This window comes from Diuraphis noxia, unplaced genomic scaffold (assembly GCF_037042655.1).
Source record: "Diuraphis noxia isolate RWA-SAM2 unplaced genomic scaffold, SU_Dnox_SAM2 contig0003, whole genome shotgun sequence".
Classification (NCBI taxonomy): Eukaryota; Metazoa; Arthropoda; class Insecta; order Hemiptera; family Aphididae; genus Diuraphis; species Diuraphis noxia.
In genome coordinates, this window is record NW_028301713.1 from 81612342 (window position 1) to 81634312 (window position 21971).

Below are 21971 nucleotides of genomic sequence, written 5' to 3' on the forward strand. Positions count from 1 at the left end.
CGGATTTAATATTAACCTAGTCACGTATATATTATATATATATTTTACGATATTATCGTCGCCGTGCTGCATGTATGGGCGTAACCGAATTGGACATTTTTTCGATTTGCCAGACCACCGTGCACAGAAAAGTTTTGAAACTTGAACAGAAATTTATGTGTACCAAACTCGTTATACAAAATAAAACATGTACAAACTTTGTTTGGAGTATACTCCGCCGTGGTTGTATTTAAGAGGAGAGGTCAGTTGGGTTACGCGGAGAGCAAAGCGGTATAGCCAAATAATCTCATTTTTAGACATGGCAGTCTTTGACACCACCAATGTCGTGGTGTTTTGTAACATTTATTTTATATTTTGAAATTATTTGATTGTGAATTCGTTTTACTAAAAATGATCCAAGAAAATGAGCAGATATTGCAATTATAGAAAAATGAAAAAAAATTACAACTGTCCAGTCTGACATAATATCATGGCGGAGACAGCTTTTTCGCCACCTTACCACCACTCATATTTTGAATTTATTGTTGTCATAGAAATATGACTATTAGGTATTTTATTGACAACAGAACATTATAATATCATTGAAACTTAAATTGCTATAATGTTTTATTGTTATCATACTTTTGTATTGTATAGGCTATAAATTGTGATATTTTGTTAATTCGCACATTAGGTTTTTTGAAACAAGATATTTATGATTAATAATTTATCGTCTTAAAAACCATTGATGAAATTATAAGTCGATAACACTAGTCTAGTTTATGTATTTTAAAATTACTAAAAACTGTAAATTATTTTCATAATACATTGCTTATTATACGAAAATATCGACTTTATTAGCATATACCAATGAATGTAATACTGATAACTGTGATTACTTTTCATTGAGTCGAAGTGCATTGTAAATGAACTATATAAATTACTATAGTAAGGAGTGTCTATGGTGTTCGGGGGAGGGCAGTGTTATGATTTTAAAATCATTAAATATATATATAGGTTAAATATGCTAAAAAACATCTATCTGCCTTCTTATACTGCGCAGAATTTGGCGGTCACGGAACAGTATTGGTAATTTATTTTGTTTTCGCCGCATGTTAGGAACAGCCACGATATAATAATATTATTTTTGTCGGAGCGGGGATCCCCCCCCCCCCCCGGACGAACAAATTAAAAAAAACTTCGGTGCAATGACATCGTCGCCAGTTGCCACTCGGCAGTTCGTCACCATCCGCAGCAGTTTGTCTTGTTGCCATATATATGATAATATTTTAATTGTATTAATATGTTATACATTTAAATATGTTCTTCAGGCCGTTTTGTTTTTGACAAGAATCGGAATTTTATTCTTGTCCATAGAAGAATTAATTTTTTTAATTATTTTCATGTATCCCTTGAAATCAACTATCTCCTTAAAATATTTATCTATAATCTATATGTATATTTATAAATATTTTATAAGTACTTAATTTTGTTTTCTCCATTAAAAAATAAGTTTAAATTTTAAAAATACGATGAAATTCATATTCATAAAACAATAAATTAGGGACTAATAATTATGATTTTCGAACTATTATTTTTAGAGTCGTTCTTGATGGTATACAAGGCATTTAGTATGTAATAATTTTTTAGATTTAGTATAAATTATAATTATATTATATTATTATTGTAGTGAGTGAAAAATCTAATAATTAAACTATAAAATTATAATGCATTAAATGATTTATTTTCTATTACACCATTATTTATAAATAAGTTAGCAAACCCAATTTACTAATCTTCACACTTCACAGGTTAATGGTTACAGAATATTTGAAGTTGTACTCGATTTACAGTGTGGAATATACTCGCTAGTAAAGTTTAAACTACTTATAAGCTATAGTAGGTACTTAAAGTGGTTATCAAAATGTATGAAACAATTTAATAAATAAAATCCTTATTTGGTGGCGAAATCCAAATACAACTTTATCTCGGGCGGACGAAAACAGATGTGTCTGTTTCTAATGCTCGTCTTGTTAAATATTTTATATTTTATTTTGCGGCCGTTGACTTTTCGTACACCGGATCGTAGTTTGTACTCTGTATCATACACCATTATGTGGTATCGTATAAAATATCATAATATTGTAGGACAAAACGAGCGCATTTCCGGTCGTGTGTCCCGTATATAATATGTATTATAATTTATAATATAATATTATACACTCGACACAATCGTACGACGTACACCGGATCCCTCCTCTTCATCCGGCCAAAAAAGGATCTCGCACCGGAATAATATTTATATCCGTATAATGATTATTATTGAACAAAATCACGATATACCATATACGTACGACGATGCGAGTGATGCAACGCCTTTTGTTTTTTCATTCTTTTTTTACGCCTGTTTCAACTTTCGAGCATAATGCCGATAGATGATAATCATACAACGTAACCTCGCAGTGTCAATCGAATTTTTATGGTAATACAATGTTGATGTCAGTACGTACAATTCCAATAATTTTACATTTTTAATGCATTCTCTTCATCGTTTAATATCAACATCTATGCTCTTTGATGCTAAAACTATAATGGCAGATAAATAAGAAAAAAACGCTTTTAGTTGATCATGATTATATACCATATAAAATAATATATTATCGTCATTATTGTTATACCGTTCATAAATATATAATAACGTGCAATTCGTGTGATTCGACGTTATTTCATGCGCTCTGCATAATAATAGTATTGGTGCGTTGATGGTTTACTTTTTGTAGGGTTCGCACGATCGTTTTGTTTTCATCGTCCGCAGAGGTGATGGTGGCGGCGGATATTTAAAAAATACATTTTTTTTGGCCAGTAAAGAAAACGAACCCTTCAAAATTAACGTCTTCGGCGTGTGCCGCCACCCAATGTCGGATGTGGAGGCGGAAACCATAATTATTGTATTATACGGTGTGCACGCGAGCCCAAAATATACATATATATATATATAGATACGTTTAAATGTAATAATAATGTATGACGTTATGAATGTTATGATTTTGAAGACCGTTTATTCAAATCTTTTCTAGCGATCATTTGTCGGCTGCAGACAATTAGCGCTTACAGCCCATTATTTTTATCCGCATAAGTGTACTACCCATTTTCCAGTCGGCAAGGGGACTACTGATTTGGAAATTTGATACGCACACGAGCCTTCCAGTTGCATCCCACAGCCGTATACGTAAAAGTCGGTCCAAATCCAATACGACAATCCTCCGAGACTTCTTCCGGGTCGACAAAACAAGAAGGAAGTGTTGCCGTGATACCACCGTGTACCGCAATATAATGAATCGCGGAATCAGTTCGATTATTTATTCACACCTGTCGGCGGGTGTGTACTGTACTACTGTGTAGAGATGATCGTCGATATGATACGCCGATATACGACGAGCTCTATATATCACATCAGCACGTGGTAGTCCTTATCCGTGCACAGTTTATTTTATAGTTTTTGTACGTCTGTTGAATGCCTACAAATGACAGAATGACTTGGATTTTTAGGTATCATAATATTTCCCGGCATGGCGGTATCGTTCTTTTCGTCAGTCCTCATTGTTGCCTGCTATTTGGATTTTAATAAAATGTATGAAAATTCATTGTGAAACACAATGGACTGTTGTTAAAAATAGGCGCCAAGTTAAAAAACAAAATAATATTATAAAACAACATAATGTCATAAACTCATAATAATATGTAGACGCGTAAAATCACGACACTGCAATATCGTATCGAAATGTTAATAGTTGACCAAGGACGAACCATTATTATATAATATTATTATATTTTCCATGTTACGTTTATCATCTCTCAATATATAATACCGTTTATAATCGTTCAGTGTTGTTATTGTGATGTTTAATCATTAAATATTTAATTATTTAATTATTTGATATTTATTTATAATATTCCACTTAATATTCTGATATTTGTTAATATCATATTCACGTGAATTTTATTTTTGCACTCGTGTAGTCGTGTATTGTCTCAGTGCGATTATTTTATACTTTGTTTCTCGTACCAATACGTTTGTTTGTTAATTAGTGCGAGTTTTAAATTTATTTTTAACATTGGCAGTATACGGCACAGTAAACGTGTCAACGACGTTAATTAAATAAAGTCGTTTAAATAGCTAAAAATGTAAACGCGATATTTAAGTATTTAATGTTGTAACTGTATGTTAATAACCTTTTGTCTGTTAGTTAGTTTTGGTGGATCAGCTGTCTAAAATGTATTTTTTTAGCGGCGAATTGAAGTTGAAAATGCAAAAAAAAATATGGCATGGATTGTGGAACACAGTCGATTATAATATGAACTTTATATTATTCGCTTGTCTTTACAATCTAAGGTTAACACGCTATAGCTAAAAGCCATTAAAAAAAATGTTTAAAAAATGTAGATCACTAGACCAAGATCTTGTGATAATAGAGATTTAATATTTTTCTCTTTAATGATCAGTAGAGTTTTTAATAATTTTAATCGACTACTTATATACTGTCCGCTTCTCCGTCATTACTATGAGTGATTTACTCGTTTGAATTCTACACCCGACGATTCGCAAATGGCAGTATTTTTTGGCTTAATTTATGTGAAACCTAACACTCCAGCGATCTCCATTATGGCAATCACAGTATTTTTATTGTAATACCTACCTAGTCCACCAACCTATTCGTATGTTATTATTTTCAAAATATATTATTATTTCAATCTACTCCTATAGTTGTATACATTATATTTAAGTTTTAAATATTTTTATGAACCAGTTCTTTTATTTGCTGCTTATATTATACTATATCCAATTTTAATCGATTGTTAATTTACTACGTGATGCATTCTCGTATAATATGACACATACCTATAACATATTGATTACATTTTAGCGTTGATTTTTAATGTAAATTATTATAGTGTTTATTTTATTTGCATATTAAGAGTATCACTTTTTATTTTTTAACGACCCATTTGGTATTAAAATTTTTTTTCTCCTTTTTCAAACCTCCGATTTCAACAATTCCCAATAATAGCGACTACACGACTACACTATACAGCCTTTCAACTATATTCCAATCAGCACACGCACACTCGTCACTCGTACGATATATATTTATGGACTAGACTGTTTTTTTTTATATATAAACTAGAGCTATAAATCAAATTCGGTTCTGTAGTAAACGACATTACTCAGAAAATAAGATCCATTAGCGTCCTATAAAAATCGTTGTCTCGTATACTCTTGTATACTGTATTGTGTTTAATGTGCAATGCAATGTTTATAAAATAATGTATTAATCCGAAGAATGAGCAATTTCTTCTGTTTCTATATTATATAAATTATTATCGTATTATATTATAGTATTATAGTATTATACTTTTGTCGTTTATACGAGACAGTAACACAGTAAAGACTATAGTCAATATATAGGTAGACTATTACATTTTATTGTATGTCAGTGGACAGTGATAATAATATGGTACAGGCGGTACAGCGATAAATTATTTATCATAATTTTATATGATCGTGTTGGACTGCAGTGTCGTCACTTCTATATTTTGCTTCCAGTGAAAATTCCTAAAATTCCATCAAATAAAATTAATGGTTGTTTCCGTCGAAAATGTACAGGTCGTCATCAGATCTATTCGGTTGAAATTATATGAAATGACGAATGTAAGAACTACAAAGGGCGTGTCTATATGCTGTTGTCCAACGATTAAGGTATAACTGTATTAGAAGGACAGAGTGTTTGTCATGCTGTGCTAAAGCAAAGGGTTTTTTATTTAATTTAAAAATGAGTATTTATAATATAAGTTATAAAATAATTTCAAATGTTAAATTGAAAAAACTGCTTCGTTCGAGCATAGATCATTCTCGACAAAAGTATAATAGTATAATATTGTAAATAAATACATTACATAGAAAGAACTCGATACTAGGTCATTTTTCACGTAACATCTATAGAGCGTACAATTTTTAATTTTTTTTGCGGATCCCGGGACAAGTGCCACGTAAACTGTTCGTCAAATCCACTGGTGCAGCCTCGGCGCGTGGCAATATTTATGACGACTGCGCATATTGTATGGATCAAAAAGCAACATTTTTCACTTGTCACCGTTTCGCGGGTGTGCGGCCGTATACAGTGTGTGCGGCGGCGGCGGCGATTATGTTTTTTTTTTCCAATCGTATCGTCGCAACCGACGCCACACGGAGAAACAGCTCCATCACTGCCCACTCTGTACACGTACACTGGGCATGATAGGTCGAAGGGGATCGATTTATATATATACATAGGTATGTATGTATATAGGTGTACCTAATAATCGTCGTTTCGGCGAAAACTAATAATTTCACTTCGATTCCGTGATGAGTTTTTCCCGATATATGAAAATATCTCGGAGGGGTCTTCCGTGTGTCTCTGCCCAACCAACCCGGGCTACCAGACTCTACCTCGAGACGACAGGGGTCGAACCCTCGCCGAGACGAAAACTCGCGTAAACATATATATATGTATATGAAAATGGCTACCCCATTTCGCGTTATACGATGTTATTTTGTGGGCCGCGTACGGTTCCTTGAGACGTATATATATATATATATATAATGAATGAAATGATATAAAACACATAGTGTTTGCGCAGCGGTGTGACGGCACACCCTTAGGATCGTCGGCTCGTGGCGGCAGTGTTTCGAGCTGTGAAATTGTCCGTAGGTAGTAGGCGTAAAAAGCTCGAGACGCCACGTCATTCCCATCATATCCGACCGGTATCCGGAGAAACGGTCCGTTTCGATTATTGTTATAACGGAACATCAGTAGGTCTACTTCGCAGCTGTATTATCAGTTGCACCCACTGCAGTTGAAATATGATTCTACCGATTTCCGTTCTCTGCATAATTTCTTTTCGCGCCGCTCGCGGAATTCGCTGCTCGTCGACCGCGAAATGTCTCCGTGCTCCGTCGAATGTCAATAATTATTGCTATTTCATTAAATAGATAGTAAACACTAAAATAATTAATATCCAACGGTGCTATGATGTTAGTTGTAGTATACGGATGGGGTGCCTTGCTCCCAAGTCTATAGTTACGGTTTATAACCGACAATCCGGTTTGATTAGTATATTATGTTTGACGGAGCGGCTAGGTCGAGGCGTCGATCCAGTTAAAATCAAATGGCACATTTTGACAACCGCACAATACATTTATTTTATGTACATTAAATTATTATTGTTACTTTGTAAACAGTATAATATGTGTTTGCATGCATCGCCTTCTCGTCATAAGTCTCTCACTTGTATGACGATGTGTATTATTAATTCGTGAAAAAAAAAGTTATATTTCGTAGAAAAACGAATCCGGTAGATTTACTGGACTTAATAAAATGTAATAACGTGTATTGTAGGTTCAAGGTTGAGTATTAATAATTATTACGATATCGTTAATTCGACGTAATATAAACTATTAACTAATTAGGGGTTAAGTGTTTTTAATTGTATTACATATTACTTACAGGTAAGTCATTATATTTTATTCGACACTTTATCTAAACATAATATAACTAATAATTATAGACTGTTAATAATGCAGTCGTTATATCCTTATAGTTTTTTTTTTAATGTTTGACTAGCGGTAATAAAAATTAATAATAGAAAATATTATCGATAATAGGTTTCAATTAATTCTAGATTTAGAGTAGTTACGTCAGTTACGACGTTATAATATGAGAAATCTGTCAGATGCCTATTGGAAACTTTAAAGCGGTAAGCGATCAAAAAATGCAAATGCTTTGAATCCTAATCCTATTGATGCCACTCGACTGATGGTCCTTTGACATGTACGATACCGTTTTAATCGATATAATAAATAATATATATTTTACTAGTTTTCTAACCTAACGCTATTGTAGATTAATGTTGCTGTTTGAACTATTGACTTACATAATATACATTATCGTGTTGCCAGATTGTGTAAAAAAAACTCACTTAACCCGGGATTTAGATGTTAACACGGTTGTATATTTCGTCACACTTGAGATTTTATTTTTGAAAACGCAATACAAGTGAACCGCTGTCCATTTCTGACGTGCACCGCGTGATCCAAGATTTTTCAATACTGCGTGATTGACCGCAAAATGTATTTTACACCGAAATAATATAAAATATAAAATTATTTACCATACAATTCGCGTATTTATTCCGAAGAATCGGATACACAATAATAATATTATAGTAAATTATACACACAACACGCGCTGTAATCGTTTTTTCCGTTTTTTGGTTATATATTATGTTATAAGTTTATATTGTGTATCGTCGTATATCATCATCGTGCGAAGTCGTAAACAAACGGTTTATAACAATATTTTTCTCAACCGGTATCAATATAATTATAATAATACATACATTATAGTACCTATTTTAAATTTTAATGAGACGCTCGTATAAATGTTAATGTACAAATTCGTTACATTATCACGAGCGTACCTAACACACGATGTACATTCTTTTTTTTTTTACCAACCGCGTAATTGCGATAGAACGATTTTCGTCGAAGTTGTATTCGAACAAATTGGTCTATATATTATTCAATTTCGAGATGAGAACATAGTCTCAGATACCGTATATTCATACGGTCACACATACATGATACATCAAATCACTGAATTGGTGATACCTATTTAGCGTACATGTTTTAGGTGTATAAGTGCATTATTACGTAATATTATAACATTTGAATTACGCCCAAATCATCTGAGCATAATTTAAAATCATATTTCAATTACATGAATGATGTTTTATAGATTTTTCATACGAACAAAATGCGCACGCCAAATAAACAATTGTGTACATTGTGTATGTAACTGTATAAGACGTGTGTGATATTTACTATTCGACTTACATAACTTATAACTTAATAACTAATAAGTATTTTATACATTTCATCAGCGATTATTTGACATTATTGTTTAGGTTAAAAATTAAAATGGACTTGTACAAATCATTCGACTATCATTTTATGGCCATTTGCTCAAGACCTCTGTACAGACTGTACAGAATAGACTTTTCACAATAAAAGCTGAATCCAGTTTTGACCGCAAAACCGGTTTACCACACCAAAGTATCTGTAAGGGAAAATATAAAACCGTGTTTAAGCTCGAGTAGTAATTTAATCGCAAATATAGATCGTGATTATTTCCAATTGGAATATCTCTGACAATCTCCTAAATTATTTCACGTGGTTTTTGAATACTTTCCAAAAATAATCATTTAAACGTTGTTTTCTCTGCTATAATTAAATAGAACCTATAGAATATTTATAAACAATAATACCTAATTTTCAACAATAAATAATATTCTAAATACATTTTTTCCTAGACCGCATATTATACAATAATATTATTTTGCTTATTTAAAACGAGTTTATGTTGGGCATGGTAAACAATACGATTAAGGCTTTAGGGGCTTTACCTACTGACTATTTTCATAATTAATATTAGCTATACATTACTAGAGGCCATGAAATATTATGTCAACGGTCAAAACAGAAAACAGTCCTGCGTGGAAGAGAAAATGCATTTACGGGCAATTTTCTGTGTTTATGAAGCACTGGCATTTTCCATCTTTCTAGGTCGTCCCTATAGGAGCTATAGCGGACACGAATTCGCGTACGAAAATTTACAAAATCCTCAAAATGCGAAGTAGTTTTTTTTTAGCACGGTACCTCGTGTACTCTCAAGTCACAACTCACAAGCACTGAAGTACCTACTGCAGATGATCGTCATACTTCAGTGTGTCTTTTTAATCGTTCTTATCCATCGACGATTGACGTATTTGATTTAAATTTGTTTCGTCTACCGAGCACTGTCGGAGGAACCAAGTATCATCATTCATCACACAACGCCTTTCGCTTCCACTGCAGTGTAAGCATCTTATTTACGATTATAATTTTGTTGACAATAATAATATACAAGTGATTTGTCCGATAAAAGTGATCAATTACTAATTATAGAAATATAATATACACAAAAAGAACAGATACACTCATAGGCGAAATTAGAAAATTGTATTAGGATAGACAGAGGCGTATTTAGGCACAGGCCCTATAGGCCCGGGCCTAGAGCGGCCAACATTGGAGGGCGGCAAATTTCAACAATTTTTTTTTTACAAAATTAGAAAAATTATTTTTCATTTGACGAAATCAAACTCAACTAATTTTTGTTCGCTCAAAATTAATCATATATCTACATATATCTTAATGTATCTTTTTAATATAATATTATAATATAATAAATTGTATATTTAAATACGTTTTAGAAATAATTGTAGGAAGAATGAAGGGGGAGGAAGGCGGCGAATTGGAAAGTGCCTAGAGGCGGAAAACCCTTAAATACGCCACTGAGGACAGACCAAATGAAAAATATGAAAAAAAATTCTAATTATGAAATAAGTTTTTTTATTTAAATTTTAAATTTTATTATGTCAGTATATTATCCAATTAGTATTAGGTCAGGCCATGGCCTTAGTGTCCTGACCCGTAGTTACTAGTTTCGCCTATGGATACACCGCAGTGCACGGCTGGTGCTTATGGTTTGTGTTATCGCGGATAAAAATAAAAATGCTTAACTCCATTCACCGGTTTTTTGTTCGACTATGATATTATTACGACAACCAGACCAGAACGGTTGTGTTTGATTAATCGGTTTGAACTATTTCTCTTTATTTTCAGGAAAAATACTCGTAGACCAATAGGCAATAATGAAGCCACCGACGGCGGCGTAAATCATGAATCGGACAGCACCGGTAATGGTGCTAAAAAAGTATTTTCTCATATTATTCTGTGACAGATACCTTAATTATTGCGCTATTAAATAAAACTCTGAAAATAGTTTAGTTTGAAATATCAAATAAAACGATAGACAATTGGGACAAATTAGTGTGAAAAGATAAATATATATACATAATACATATGCATTAAACGCGTCAATAATATGTATGTATTTATTTAGAACCATTTTGTAGTTTCTCTTTGTAGTTTATTTATTATGCGACGATGTTATTCAACGTTGATGAGTCGGTTCCGAATTATTAAAAAAAAAAATGTATTATTTCACTTGATTATATATATTTGTATACAACATTTTCGTTTTATATATATAATTATATTCAGTTAAATTAAACTACCAAAATTTTACTTTTCTACATTCAAAAATATAAAATATTTTATTATTCAGTTTTATTAATGGGCATTATACAATAGGAATGTTTATATGATTATTTAAAATTAAATTATTATTGAATATACACTGGCAGTAATATTCTTTCGTAGCTATTTATATTTATTATTTCCTGTTAACGACTTACGGAAATACGGGGTTCTTATAAATACCAATAACGTCTTCCTTCCTGCACACTCAATAATTATTTATTTTATTTATATATATTTGGGTTTATATTTAAAAATACAATTCTAAAAATTGTTGGTTTTTAATTTGCTGGGTTGCGGGAATCACATGAAGTCGATTAACGGGCATGGTATCTACCGGCTACCGCAGCGTAATTATAAAAATATTAAGCGTGCTAAGTGTTGGCACTTATCTTGTAATCACTGTCCACTTGAGTATCTGACTGGTAGCAACTATCGTTACTAGTTAGTTGCAACAATTCTAGTGTATTCGGCACTTTTTTAAACGAGTACATGGTGTATTTTAAGAACTTTATATCAAGCAATATTCAGAAATAAAAGTAAACGGGTGTCGGTACAGACATGTGAATTGGGCTTACACAAAACCATGAACTATGAACTCATTCGACAGTCGACGCTCTCAAATTCGTTTTTGCGTAGCTCTTTGTCTCGAACACTAATAATATCAAGGTATCGTAATTAGAGCAGTTTTTTTAATTTTTCAATGAAGTCATTCATTTTGTTTATTCCTCGTCAAATTGTTCCGAATATTCCCTGAATCATCGCCAATTTCATCCAAGGGGAGGTTCATATTTTAATTCAATTTTGAGCATAATCGATTATTGAAAACCCCACTCCGTTTATTGCCCTCAAGCAATCGCCGGATTTAGATTTAGATATATCTCTGTACAGTGGTCGCTTGACGAGTGAGAATGTGGAATAATCGGTAGTCGATAGAAACCATACATGACATCATTGACTATTGAAATACATAGGGACTAGGGTGTGTTGTAGAGTACACATAACAAAACATAAATAACAATATTATGTCCGGTGTCTGTAATGTTGTGGTGTAAACCGTATACAGACTGTAAATCAACCGATAAACTAGGTATATTGTAATAATGTTACACTGTGAAAACTCTTTATAACGAAAAACTCTATATATTACGTAAATAACATTAAGTTAACTTATAATGGTTGGTTTGATTTAAAATCTATTAATTTATTACTCTCTATTACGAAAACTCTCAATAACGAAAGAAATCACATGGTCCCTTCGGATTCGTTATAGAGAGTTTTCACTGTAAAACAATCACTAAAATGACTACCGTTCGTGTATTTATGTTTATCATAAAATGCTAAAAAAAGTAAACGTTCTTTTTTTTAGATTTATAATTTTATAAACAGTATGAATCGATCAAACTCTCGTACGAACCAAGGTTATCACTTATCAGTTTATAGGCATGGTACAATATTTTACTAAAAAATAATTATAACGTTTATTATGCAACTAAACGGTAAAAATTCGAAATGATAACCGTTACAAATCTGGATTTCCGGGACGGTTTGCAATAATAATTCAAGACAGTAGATTGGTTTGTAGTAGACAACTCTGGGCTACATCACAGGGGCGCCTCCCTACGAGAAACAAAATATCCAACGAAAATGGGAAGTAAAAATCGGAACACCAGAACTCGGGAGTAAGCTTGGTTCTTGTTGTTTACACCGGCCGATCGGCGGTCGGTCGTCCGACGGGAATGCGACCTGCCGTCTTGGTGGGGAGAAATATCTCGCTCGCTCAGCCACCGCCGCCGCCGCCGTCATCGACACCGCCACTACCCCCTCGGCCCACGCACCGCAGTGGTTACCGTCGGGCGCGCGCGCGCACTCGCGATAACTGCGAACGTGAACCTGAAACGAACACCACCGAGTGGCGAGTACCGACTCCGCGCTTAGTCAGTGTAGTAATGTCATTCGGGCGGCGCGTGTTTTGTGCGTAGTGGTCGTCGTGTGGTGTGTGTGCGTGTGTGTGTTAAGTGTTAACTGTTTTTTACTCGTTATAGTTTGATTTTTTTTCTCCGAGAAGCGTTCTCGTTGGCGTTTAGAATCATGATTCGATCGTGTGCGGTTCAACGGCAATATTAATTGACAAAGTACATTTTCGGAGCAATAATTCTCGCAACAAGTGTACACGACCGATGACGACAACCGGGCAGCAGCAGACCGCTACCACGGTAACGGCAATGACGGGTAGCCCACGGCGACGTCGGTCGACGTTCTATATCCCGCTGCAGGCCACGGCCCGGCCTGTGTTGGCCGTGGCCCGGCTGGCGGACTCGATGCCTCAGTCGGCCGCCCAGCAACAACCGCAGCACAAATCGGCCAGCGGACGGGCTCTGTCTGCGTCCGCTCTGGCCCTGCTGCAAGCCGACCACCCTCCGTCCCACCGTCCACCTTCGTCGCCGTCGTCCAGCCGGCGGAGTTCGCCGCTGGCATTTATACGACGTCCGTCGTCCCGAAAATTGGCCCGCAGCTCGTCCACCATAATTACCACGGGCGGCCGGTGGCTGTCGTCCAAGGCGTCCGTTGGCCCCCTGCGTGTTAACTGCGGTGACAGTTCGTCGTCCCTCGGCGACACGAGCGCCGTAGTCCAGCAGGCCAACAGGTCGCCGCCGATCATAGTCATCGAAGGGTCGCCGGACGAGTATTACCGCAGACGGCGTCGTCGGCGACGACACGGGCTGGGGAAGCCACCCAACTCGACCGGTGAAGACGAGAATAGAAGCGAAAGCGACGACGACAACCAACTCTATGACGACGACGACGGAGACGACAACCGATCAGGTTAGTTGTCTCTGCGACACCCTTGGCCGGCGCGGATATATGATTTTTAACACTATCGCTGTAGCGTGTCCCAATGAGAATTTGTGTTCGTGGAGGGGGAAGTAAAAAATTACAATTTTTTTTGCCATCTTACCTATTACAAAAACACTCGGAAAAATATAATGTTGATATGAGTTGAAAATCTGATTACCTAACGTTCTTGCTGACCAACACTTATCATCTGATAATACAAACATTATCACTCTAAGTTTTCAATAATCTATACAACAACAAGAAATATCGATTTTGATTTATAAAACGTTTTTACACGCTTATAAAGGGAAGGATCTCTCCGCAAACTGCGAGTAACGAGTCGGTTAAACTATATTTAAGCAACGTTGTGGTGAACATCATGTGGTTTTACATTATCGTTAATATCTCTCCATCGCTATGCTCTCTCTCTCTCTCTCTCTTTCTGATTTTTATAAAACCTCTTCGGTTGAATGAGCGTGGGGGCGGTTCCGAGCGAGCCTATTGTTTTTATCTAACGTCGACCGGACACACGGGACAGTCACCGCCGCCCGTTTTGAATGCAAATGAAGTCGTCGTCTAGACGACGGCGGGCGGCCATCCGGATGACGATTTCCTCACATTAACACATCCCGAAACGCGATCAGAAAGACTTGTGATTCCGTAGGTACTCTGCGAGCACCGCCGTTTCGTATAAAACACTCATGACGTGTTACAGTGTAGTATTTCATGACCATGACGAGAATTTTTATAGTTTCAGGGGATAGAGTCCTATGAAACCAAATTTCAAAATCATAACCTGTAGGGTACAAAGCCTAGCCTCTTCACACACCCATCACGAGCGTCGTCGCTAGTTTAGGTTAGGTAACATAGGGACTAGGGAAATAGAGAATGCGGTAAAATACAAGTTTGAAACGAACCATACCCTAATTGATTCAAAATAATACAATTATAAATAATTAATTTGTTGTATATTATACGTATACGTTCTCCTCATGCCTACATAAACTCGTACTGGGTAGGTTAATTCTCGATATTAATATATTGTATAGATACGTTACAGTTAAACCCATGTCAGTTTTTCTAGGCAATGATTTTGATTTTTACCCGAATGTGTTTAAAAGTAAAAAAAAAAAGGTGTAGAGGAGGCGGCTAAGCTCTCCCAAGCAACATGCCCTAAGTACGTTGATGTGTAGTACACGTGTAAAACGATGGAAGTTTGTCAATATAATATTACTATTGTTGTCGTATGGAGATGGAAAACCGTCGTCCAAAGTGGCCGTCACAACTCGCATTACTAATAAGTGTGTGCAGCGCACGTGTACGCTCCGCCGATAGATAATTCATAATATTGCGCGCGCGCTTCTTCGTGAGTTGGTACACATACCTACACAGCTACTGATTACTGATACGATTACTTATCACTAATTATTATTATTATTATCGTTGTGCCGCCACTAACGGCGCACTTTAAATTACTTTAACGATCGTGCGACCAACTATGTTAATCGTGCGCACTAGTGAATAGAACAGTAATACGACGTGCCAAAAAAACAAACAATTCGCGACGAAAAACCCGTCACGTGTATTATAGTTTTCCCGTTTTCTACGGTCCGCGCGCTATTATTTTGATCCGATTTTTTTCTTCCGTTTCATCTGCCATGTAGGATATATTTTAACATTATAATATACTGAGGAATTTCCGTTATTGGGTTTCGCGCACGGTGAAAGTCGTCGGCCGTCGCGCACTGTCGTCGACAAAACAACGATAAATCGGTACATATTATTATTATAATGTTCTATGATATTTTAGTCTCACGGATTCTGTGACCGATTGGTTTTCACTTCCAAAAATTGCATTATTCCACGATGACGCGCGTTGTCGTGTTTAATGGTTATTTTTTTTGTTTATTTTGTTATTATTTCGGCGAGCAACGTGGTGGGTTGCTGACCGTCTGCGTTCGTACAAGTCTCCCGCGTTCCTCGACTTTGTTTTATAATGTCGCATGTTGCGTGTTTAGGATTTCAAAAAAAAAAAAAATAGGCATTCTCAACTTAATGTGAAACAATGTTATAATTATTATTATTTATCAATACCATAACCTATTGTAGTGTTGTAGTGCAGTAAGTCTTAAGTTAAAATAGGCGCTATCAAATTTCCCCTCACCATTAACTGATTGTAAATTTTACGTGGTAATAGATTTTTTGATTTGACTGTGCGTTTGAGTGTTTTTAATATAATGTGAACATAATAATAATTTTCTATTTTTTTCGTCATCTATGACGAATTCGATAAAAACTGTCGCAGTTTAATTTGCGTACCAATTACCTATAGTCCACGTGAAGTAAACCGTGTTCACGTTTATCTTATATCGAAAGTCTGTTGCCAAGTTTACGAGATTAATATACCCCATGCGTCGCAGCGCGTGTGTGGGTGTGTGTAAATGTATTTTGTTAACGCCAAAAAATCCATTAGTTTAGTTTTTGACGAAACCACATTTTATTATTATTAGAGTTTCGTGTCGAATACGTGTGACGTGCAGCGAAATAAGGAATCAACTGTTTTTAGAGATCATTTTCTTTTTATTAAAATGAGTCATGAATAATATCTTGTCATCGAAATAATATTACTGGTACGGTTTCTATATTATGCATTTATGCGTGATTTGTAATTTAAATTTAATATAAAAATACGTTTTGATCTTATACATTAAATTTGCTCGTTGTTCGGTCTCCTATAAAATAAATACGACATACGACACGGTGCGTTGTTGAGCAATACATAACATTGTTGATATCGTGTCAAGGACAGATTTTTACACTCTTGACATCGCTGGTTTTATGAACACAATATTATTGTTAATATCATAACTTATAACCGTCTGTAGTCGTTATCATCCAGTTATTATTTTTGTGAGTGCTATATATGTTTTTCACGACAACTGCCGGAGGAGACTATATTAATAGATTTATAAGTGTATAACTTTCGAACGTGACCATTTCCTTTCCACCAGTCGTACATACTTATTATACTAATATGATAATTTGTATTATGTTATATATTTGTATTGAAGAACCGCGAGGAATACACGAACGAAAACCGAACGTTTATAATAATTATTATATTATTGCGTCTATAGCACGCGATCAATGCCCCGGAACCAGAAAAAACCGCAAAATAAAACTGCCGCATCAGCAGTGCCGCCATTTCCGCTTAGTGAAACCGGGACCAAATCGATCTATATGCGTATATAATTAACTACTGTGGGTATATTGTCAAATCGTTTCTATGGATCGGCCTCGTACCGTTATAATGGCATAATATGTTCAAATTTGTCGCTGGACCGGATGCGATCGTCTATAGTCCATCGGTCTTATGCATAATGGCATTATAACGAAGAGGTGAGTTGGCTGTCTCACTGTTATCGAACCCCAACCTTTTAGACCTTGGCCAAGTCCGAACGTGAACTCAAAAAAATATAACCTCGAACGGTCAGAGTTCCCCCCCCTCCGGATCGTTTGGCATAATACCTATATATTATAATACTGTATATTATACTACTGAAGTTTACATCTGGCCTGGATCTCTTCTCTCACCCCTAAGGAAAAAGGGTGTTTCGCGTGTGGGGCGTGTTCGTCTTTTGCAGACGTCTGACGGAAACCGTACGCGCGCCACTGTTGTGAACATAATAATAATAATAATAATAATATAAAATATGAAATGTTGTCGCGTGAGTCGTCCTTAGAAAAAAAAAAAAACTATACCGCGAACTCTGATGGTTTTAACAATATCATGTTATACCTTACTCCCCGGAAACAAAACAAAAGACTCCTTTCGCGAATAAAGGATATATATTTAATAATGAAACTAATTGTTATACCTACGTCCGATTCCTTAACGTCGTTATAATTACTATTAAATACGCGCGTGTGGCGTTTGTCGTAGGTATAATGTTATAATGTTGTATTGCAATACTTTAGTAGTAAAACAGGCGAACGTGCAAAATATGTGAACGCCACACACACGACACGATAATAATAATAATAGCCGTCGGTCGTATCTTATTATATTTTTTTTTCGTCTTCCTTTACGCTGTGGCGTGGTGTATCCTTGAAATCCAAGTCGAAATGTGATTTTTTTTCTTCCCCTTCGGTCTCTCTCCCCTCGAACGTTACTCACTCACAACAAAGAAACACTCTTCGCGTGCTCGTGCTGGGCCAGTGCTGCAGCTGCGCGTCGTCTTAAACCGTCGGCAAAGACCACGCCCACTATTTACGAGTGTGTGTGTGTGTGTGTGTGTACGTGTACGTCGTATATACGGCCTATCCGACTTCTTCGTCGGCACACACGTACGCGACAAAATATGTTACACAGGTAACGACCACCTGGACTCGCACTAGAGTGCAGTGGCGAGGTAGGTACCGATGAGTGATATAATATACGTTTGAATGAGATTTCACGATTGTCGATTGCCGGCCATATTGTTCCCGGACTAGCTTTCAACTACGTTTAATAATATCTTGTCGCACCGTGTGTCCATCCACTTTCCCTGTTAGGTGTCGGGAACAGCTCAAACCATTTCCGACGCCGTACACAGTCCACGTGGCTTTTAATTTTTATTTTCAACGAGTTGACAGTTGTGAACTTACGTCATGATAATATTGATATGAGTTGGCGCGAACATTTTGAAAGTATACGAAGTGAATTGTGTATGATATTCTAATGTCTAAATATATTTGCATATCCACACGGTTCCTGCCGGTTTTTATTTATAATTAAAACAAATATTAAATATTTTTGTTGATAATCTTAATGATATACAAAAAAAGGGGGGTCAGCACCCAACCATATTGGTCACGAAAGTAAAAAATAATAATTTTTGGCTTTAAATCCTGCTACCACTGATTTAACTGCAGTAGAAGTATACCTCAATGCATTTAGGTTTCCCCCTACTTGTGTCATTGCATATAAAGGTCGACTGCATAATATTATTGTTCCATATGTTGTTACAATAGTATATTGTCGTCGTGGGTCCAAATCGTGTTTTGCACATCTCATGCACCTGTTCGCGCGAGACTATTAGACTAAAGAAGTGGGAGATTTCACGTTTGTTATTAAATAAAATACGCGTCTGCAGCTGCTGCCGATTAGGCTTCTACTAACTCATAATGAAATATTATAATTTATATTTTTAATATTATACGTCATCAATATAATTTGGAATTCTTACGTAACAACGTGCGTATTTTTCTCGCTTGTATTTTACAATTTTACTTTCTGACCGCCGCTCTAGCTTTAGGTATCTGTGGTTTTGTCTATCAGACGCCAATGCCCAACGTGTACGTAATAAACTCCTCCTATAATATTATGCTCTATTTATGCTATAATAATAGTATACATTTTATTATGTCTCGAATATTATCATGAGCTCGCGCCGCGACCCTTCGGCGTCGGTTTCTCTCTGTCTCCACGTCGTGCAACTGGATGCGATGTTGCGACAACAGTATCATGTACAATATTATTATATCTGTTGCGTTAGAAAAAAATTAAATGAAAATCGCGTTACAGATTGTGCGCAATATTACAATTCTGACATCGTGACTACCTATAATAGGTGTGTTTATTACCAGCGGCGGCAGTGTTGGAAGGAGAGGTGTGTGAAATTCGAGGGTGACGAGGTCAGTAGTGTATAATAATAATAATCCATATTATTATTTTTATACAATCAGTTGTGTGTACAATACTAAAAATTAAACAAATATATTTATATAATATAATGCCGGCCCCAAGGTATTGTATTATATCGTATTGTAGTGTCGTATATTGTGTATTCTCCGGTGTATTCCATTTTAAATAAATGTGTATGACGTGTCTAAACTTTTTTTTAAGCTTTCAGTATTTTCTTAAAAGACGTAAATGTAAATTAGATGGAAATGTATGTGTGCGCGTTGCAAGTAGCAGGGGCTGATGCATTTGCATAAAATTAGTTAAGCTACTGCTGGTTGGTTTTATTTTCTTAGGAGGGAGATCTCAGAGGATAATTATTTGTCGAATTTGTATGGACGGTCGAACATTATATATTATTATACATCTTCTCTCCTTTTTTTTTTTAATATCTTATCATTTTTACGACGTAATTATACTTTGTTTTTTCTTTATAATTTTTAACCGTACTTCATATTTTATAACTGTGTCTGTTTTGCATGGCGAATTGTGATGGTATTCAACAATATTAGTTAGTATAACAAATTATTGCACATTCTTCGATGATGTCAAACATTTTTCATATAGTATTGTTTTAGCACTTCATTTAAACAACGGCCTGTCTAACTGATAGCAATAACGATATTTTCAATAGGCATAATATGTAATTTAGCGACGCTTTTTGTTGAATAGAATATTTTGATGTCGATCGAAATCGGTTCGGGTGGGCTTAAAACTCACTTGGTACACACATGCATACAACAATGATATGTATACACATATACTTCATATACATCTACGTAAAATGTATGCCTAGGAACGCTATTTACGTAAGGACAGACCTGCCGAATGATGACAAATCGGCGAGAGAGGGGAGAGCGAGTTATTTTTTCGACGCTTGCAGTACAGTCGGATGTACGGGCGACTGCTTTTGCGGTGGGACCACCCCGTGTATTGTTTATAATTTGTTCGTAATGCTGAACGATATATAAAGGGTAAACATAACAATATCTAAGAAAATGTGCGTTTGTGTATGTGAATTCGAATTCAACGCCCACGTATGTATCATGTGTGTTCGGAAAAAAAATCTCTAAAATTATAATAACAATAATAAAATGGTGTTATGTTGTACGTATACAAAATTTCGTGCCGTGACTTCCATGAATATTATGTCAATTTTAGAATTAGTGTTGTATGAACATAATATTATCACGATCTGAGTAAACTTATTACGCATCGGAAACGTGAGGTCTCGCTGTATAGAACGATCGTCAGATTTGCGCACACTACAGATAATTTTGTTTCTGAGAATTCGTAATGATTAACCATCAACACAAACCAATCCTCTCCCGGGTGTATTGGAGGCTTGTAATTTTTCGCTGAGTTCGCGTATAAAAAAATCTGATGTCCTTGCGTTTAGTTAATATTTTTTTTTATTTCCTACCATCGCGCGTACTGCAACAACGTCGTCGTAGCAATTATTTTTCTATACCTTGATATCACAGAGACAACATTGTCAATAATAGGAAAATAACAGTTTATACCAAATAGACATAAAACAGACATATTGTACAATATACCTATTTTATTGCTGTCGTCGCGTTCAATATCAATCGTAGTATTGACGGTTCTATAACCGTAATCGGTCCTGCCGTTTAAATGCAGTACAGAGTTGTACAGGTCCTAACAGGTTTCTACTCGAACGTTTTTTTGATAGTAATTTGAAAACTTTTGGTTTCGATTTCCCTCGATTGCACTGAAATTACCAGTAAGTGATCACTAGACACTAACTCGTTTCCAAAACACGTCGTCTCTCGTTTGGCACTTTCTCCCCACCACCTACAGCGATCGATGATTTTCATTCTCCCGTTGAGTTCTCGCCCCCCCCCCCCCCCCCCGCACGACAAATATCCTCAGTAGCTTTCTGTAGGCTCTAACACTTAGGAGTGCAAATGCAAGCCATGTTCGTCGTATCGATTGGCCATTGCGACACTGCATCTTGCATGACGGCAGAGCAAGCTATAGTAGCAACCACACATACATGTCCGGTAACCGGTCGTGGAGGTATAATAATATCTCCATTTTCCTTTCTTTCTTCTTATGATATTTTTGTCCACCCGGTCTGTGTGAAACGGCCGACAACCGTGTGTATGTGTGTGTGTGTAGGCATACCTATACTGGTTTTCGTATCTTACGGAATCATGTTATTATGGTTCA

General features: G+C 35.7%; 1 protein-coding gene across 4 annotated transcripts in view; it reads left to right on the plus strand.

Moving 5' to 3' along the window:
* raskol (Ras GTPase-activating protein raskol) overlaps nucleotides 1–21971 on the plus strand; it is a 143157-nt gene that overhangs the window by 106925 nt on the left and 14261 nt on the right. The window contains exon 1 of one of the 4 annotated variants that reach the window (XM_015517532.2): nucleotides 13152–14041. The exons of the other annotated variants lie outside the window; for them this stretch is intronic. Coding sequence (XP_015373018.2) covers nucleotides 13396–14041 — 646 coding nt within the window. The 5' untranslated portion in view covers nucleotides 13152–13395. Of the gene's footprint in view, nucleotides 1–13151; nucleotides 14042–21971 lie in introns of those variants that run through there. 4 annotated transcript variants of the gene reach the window in all.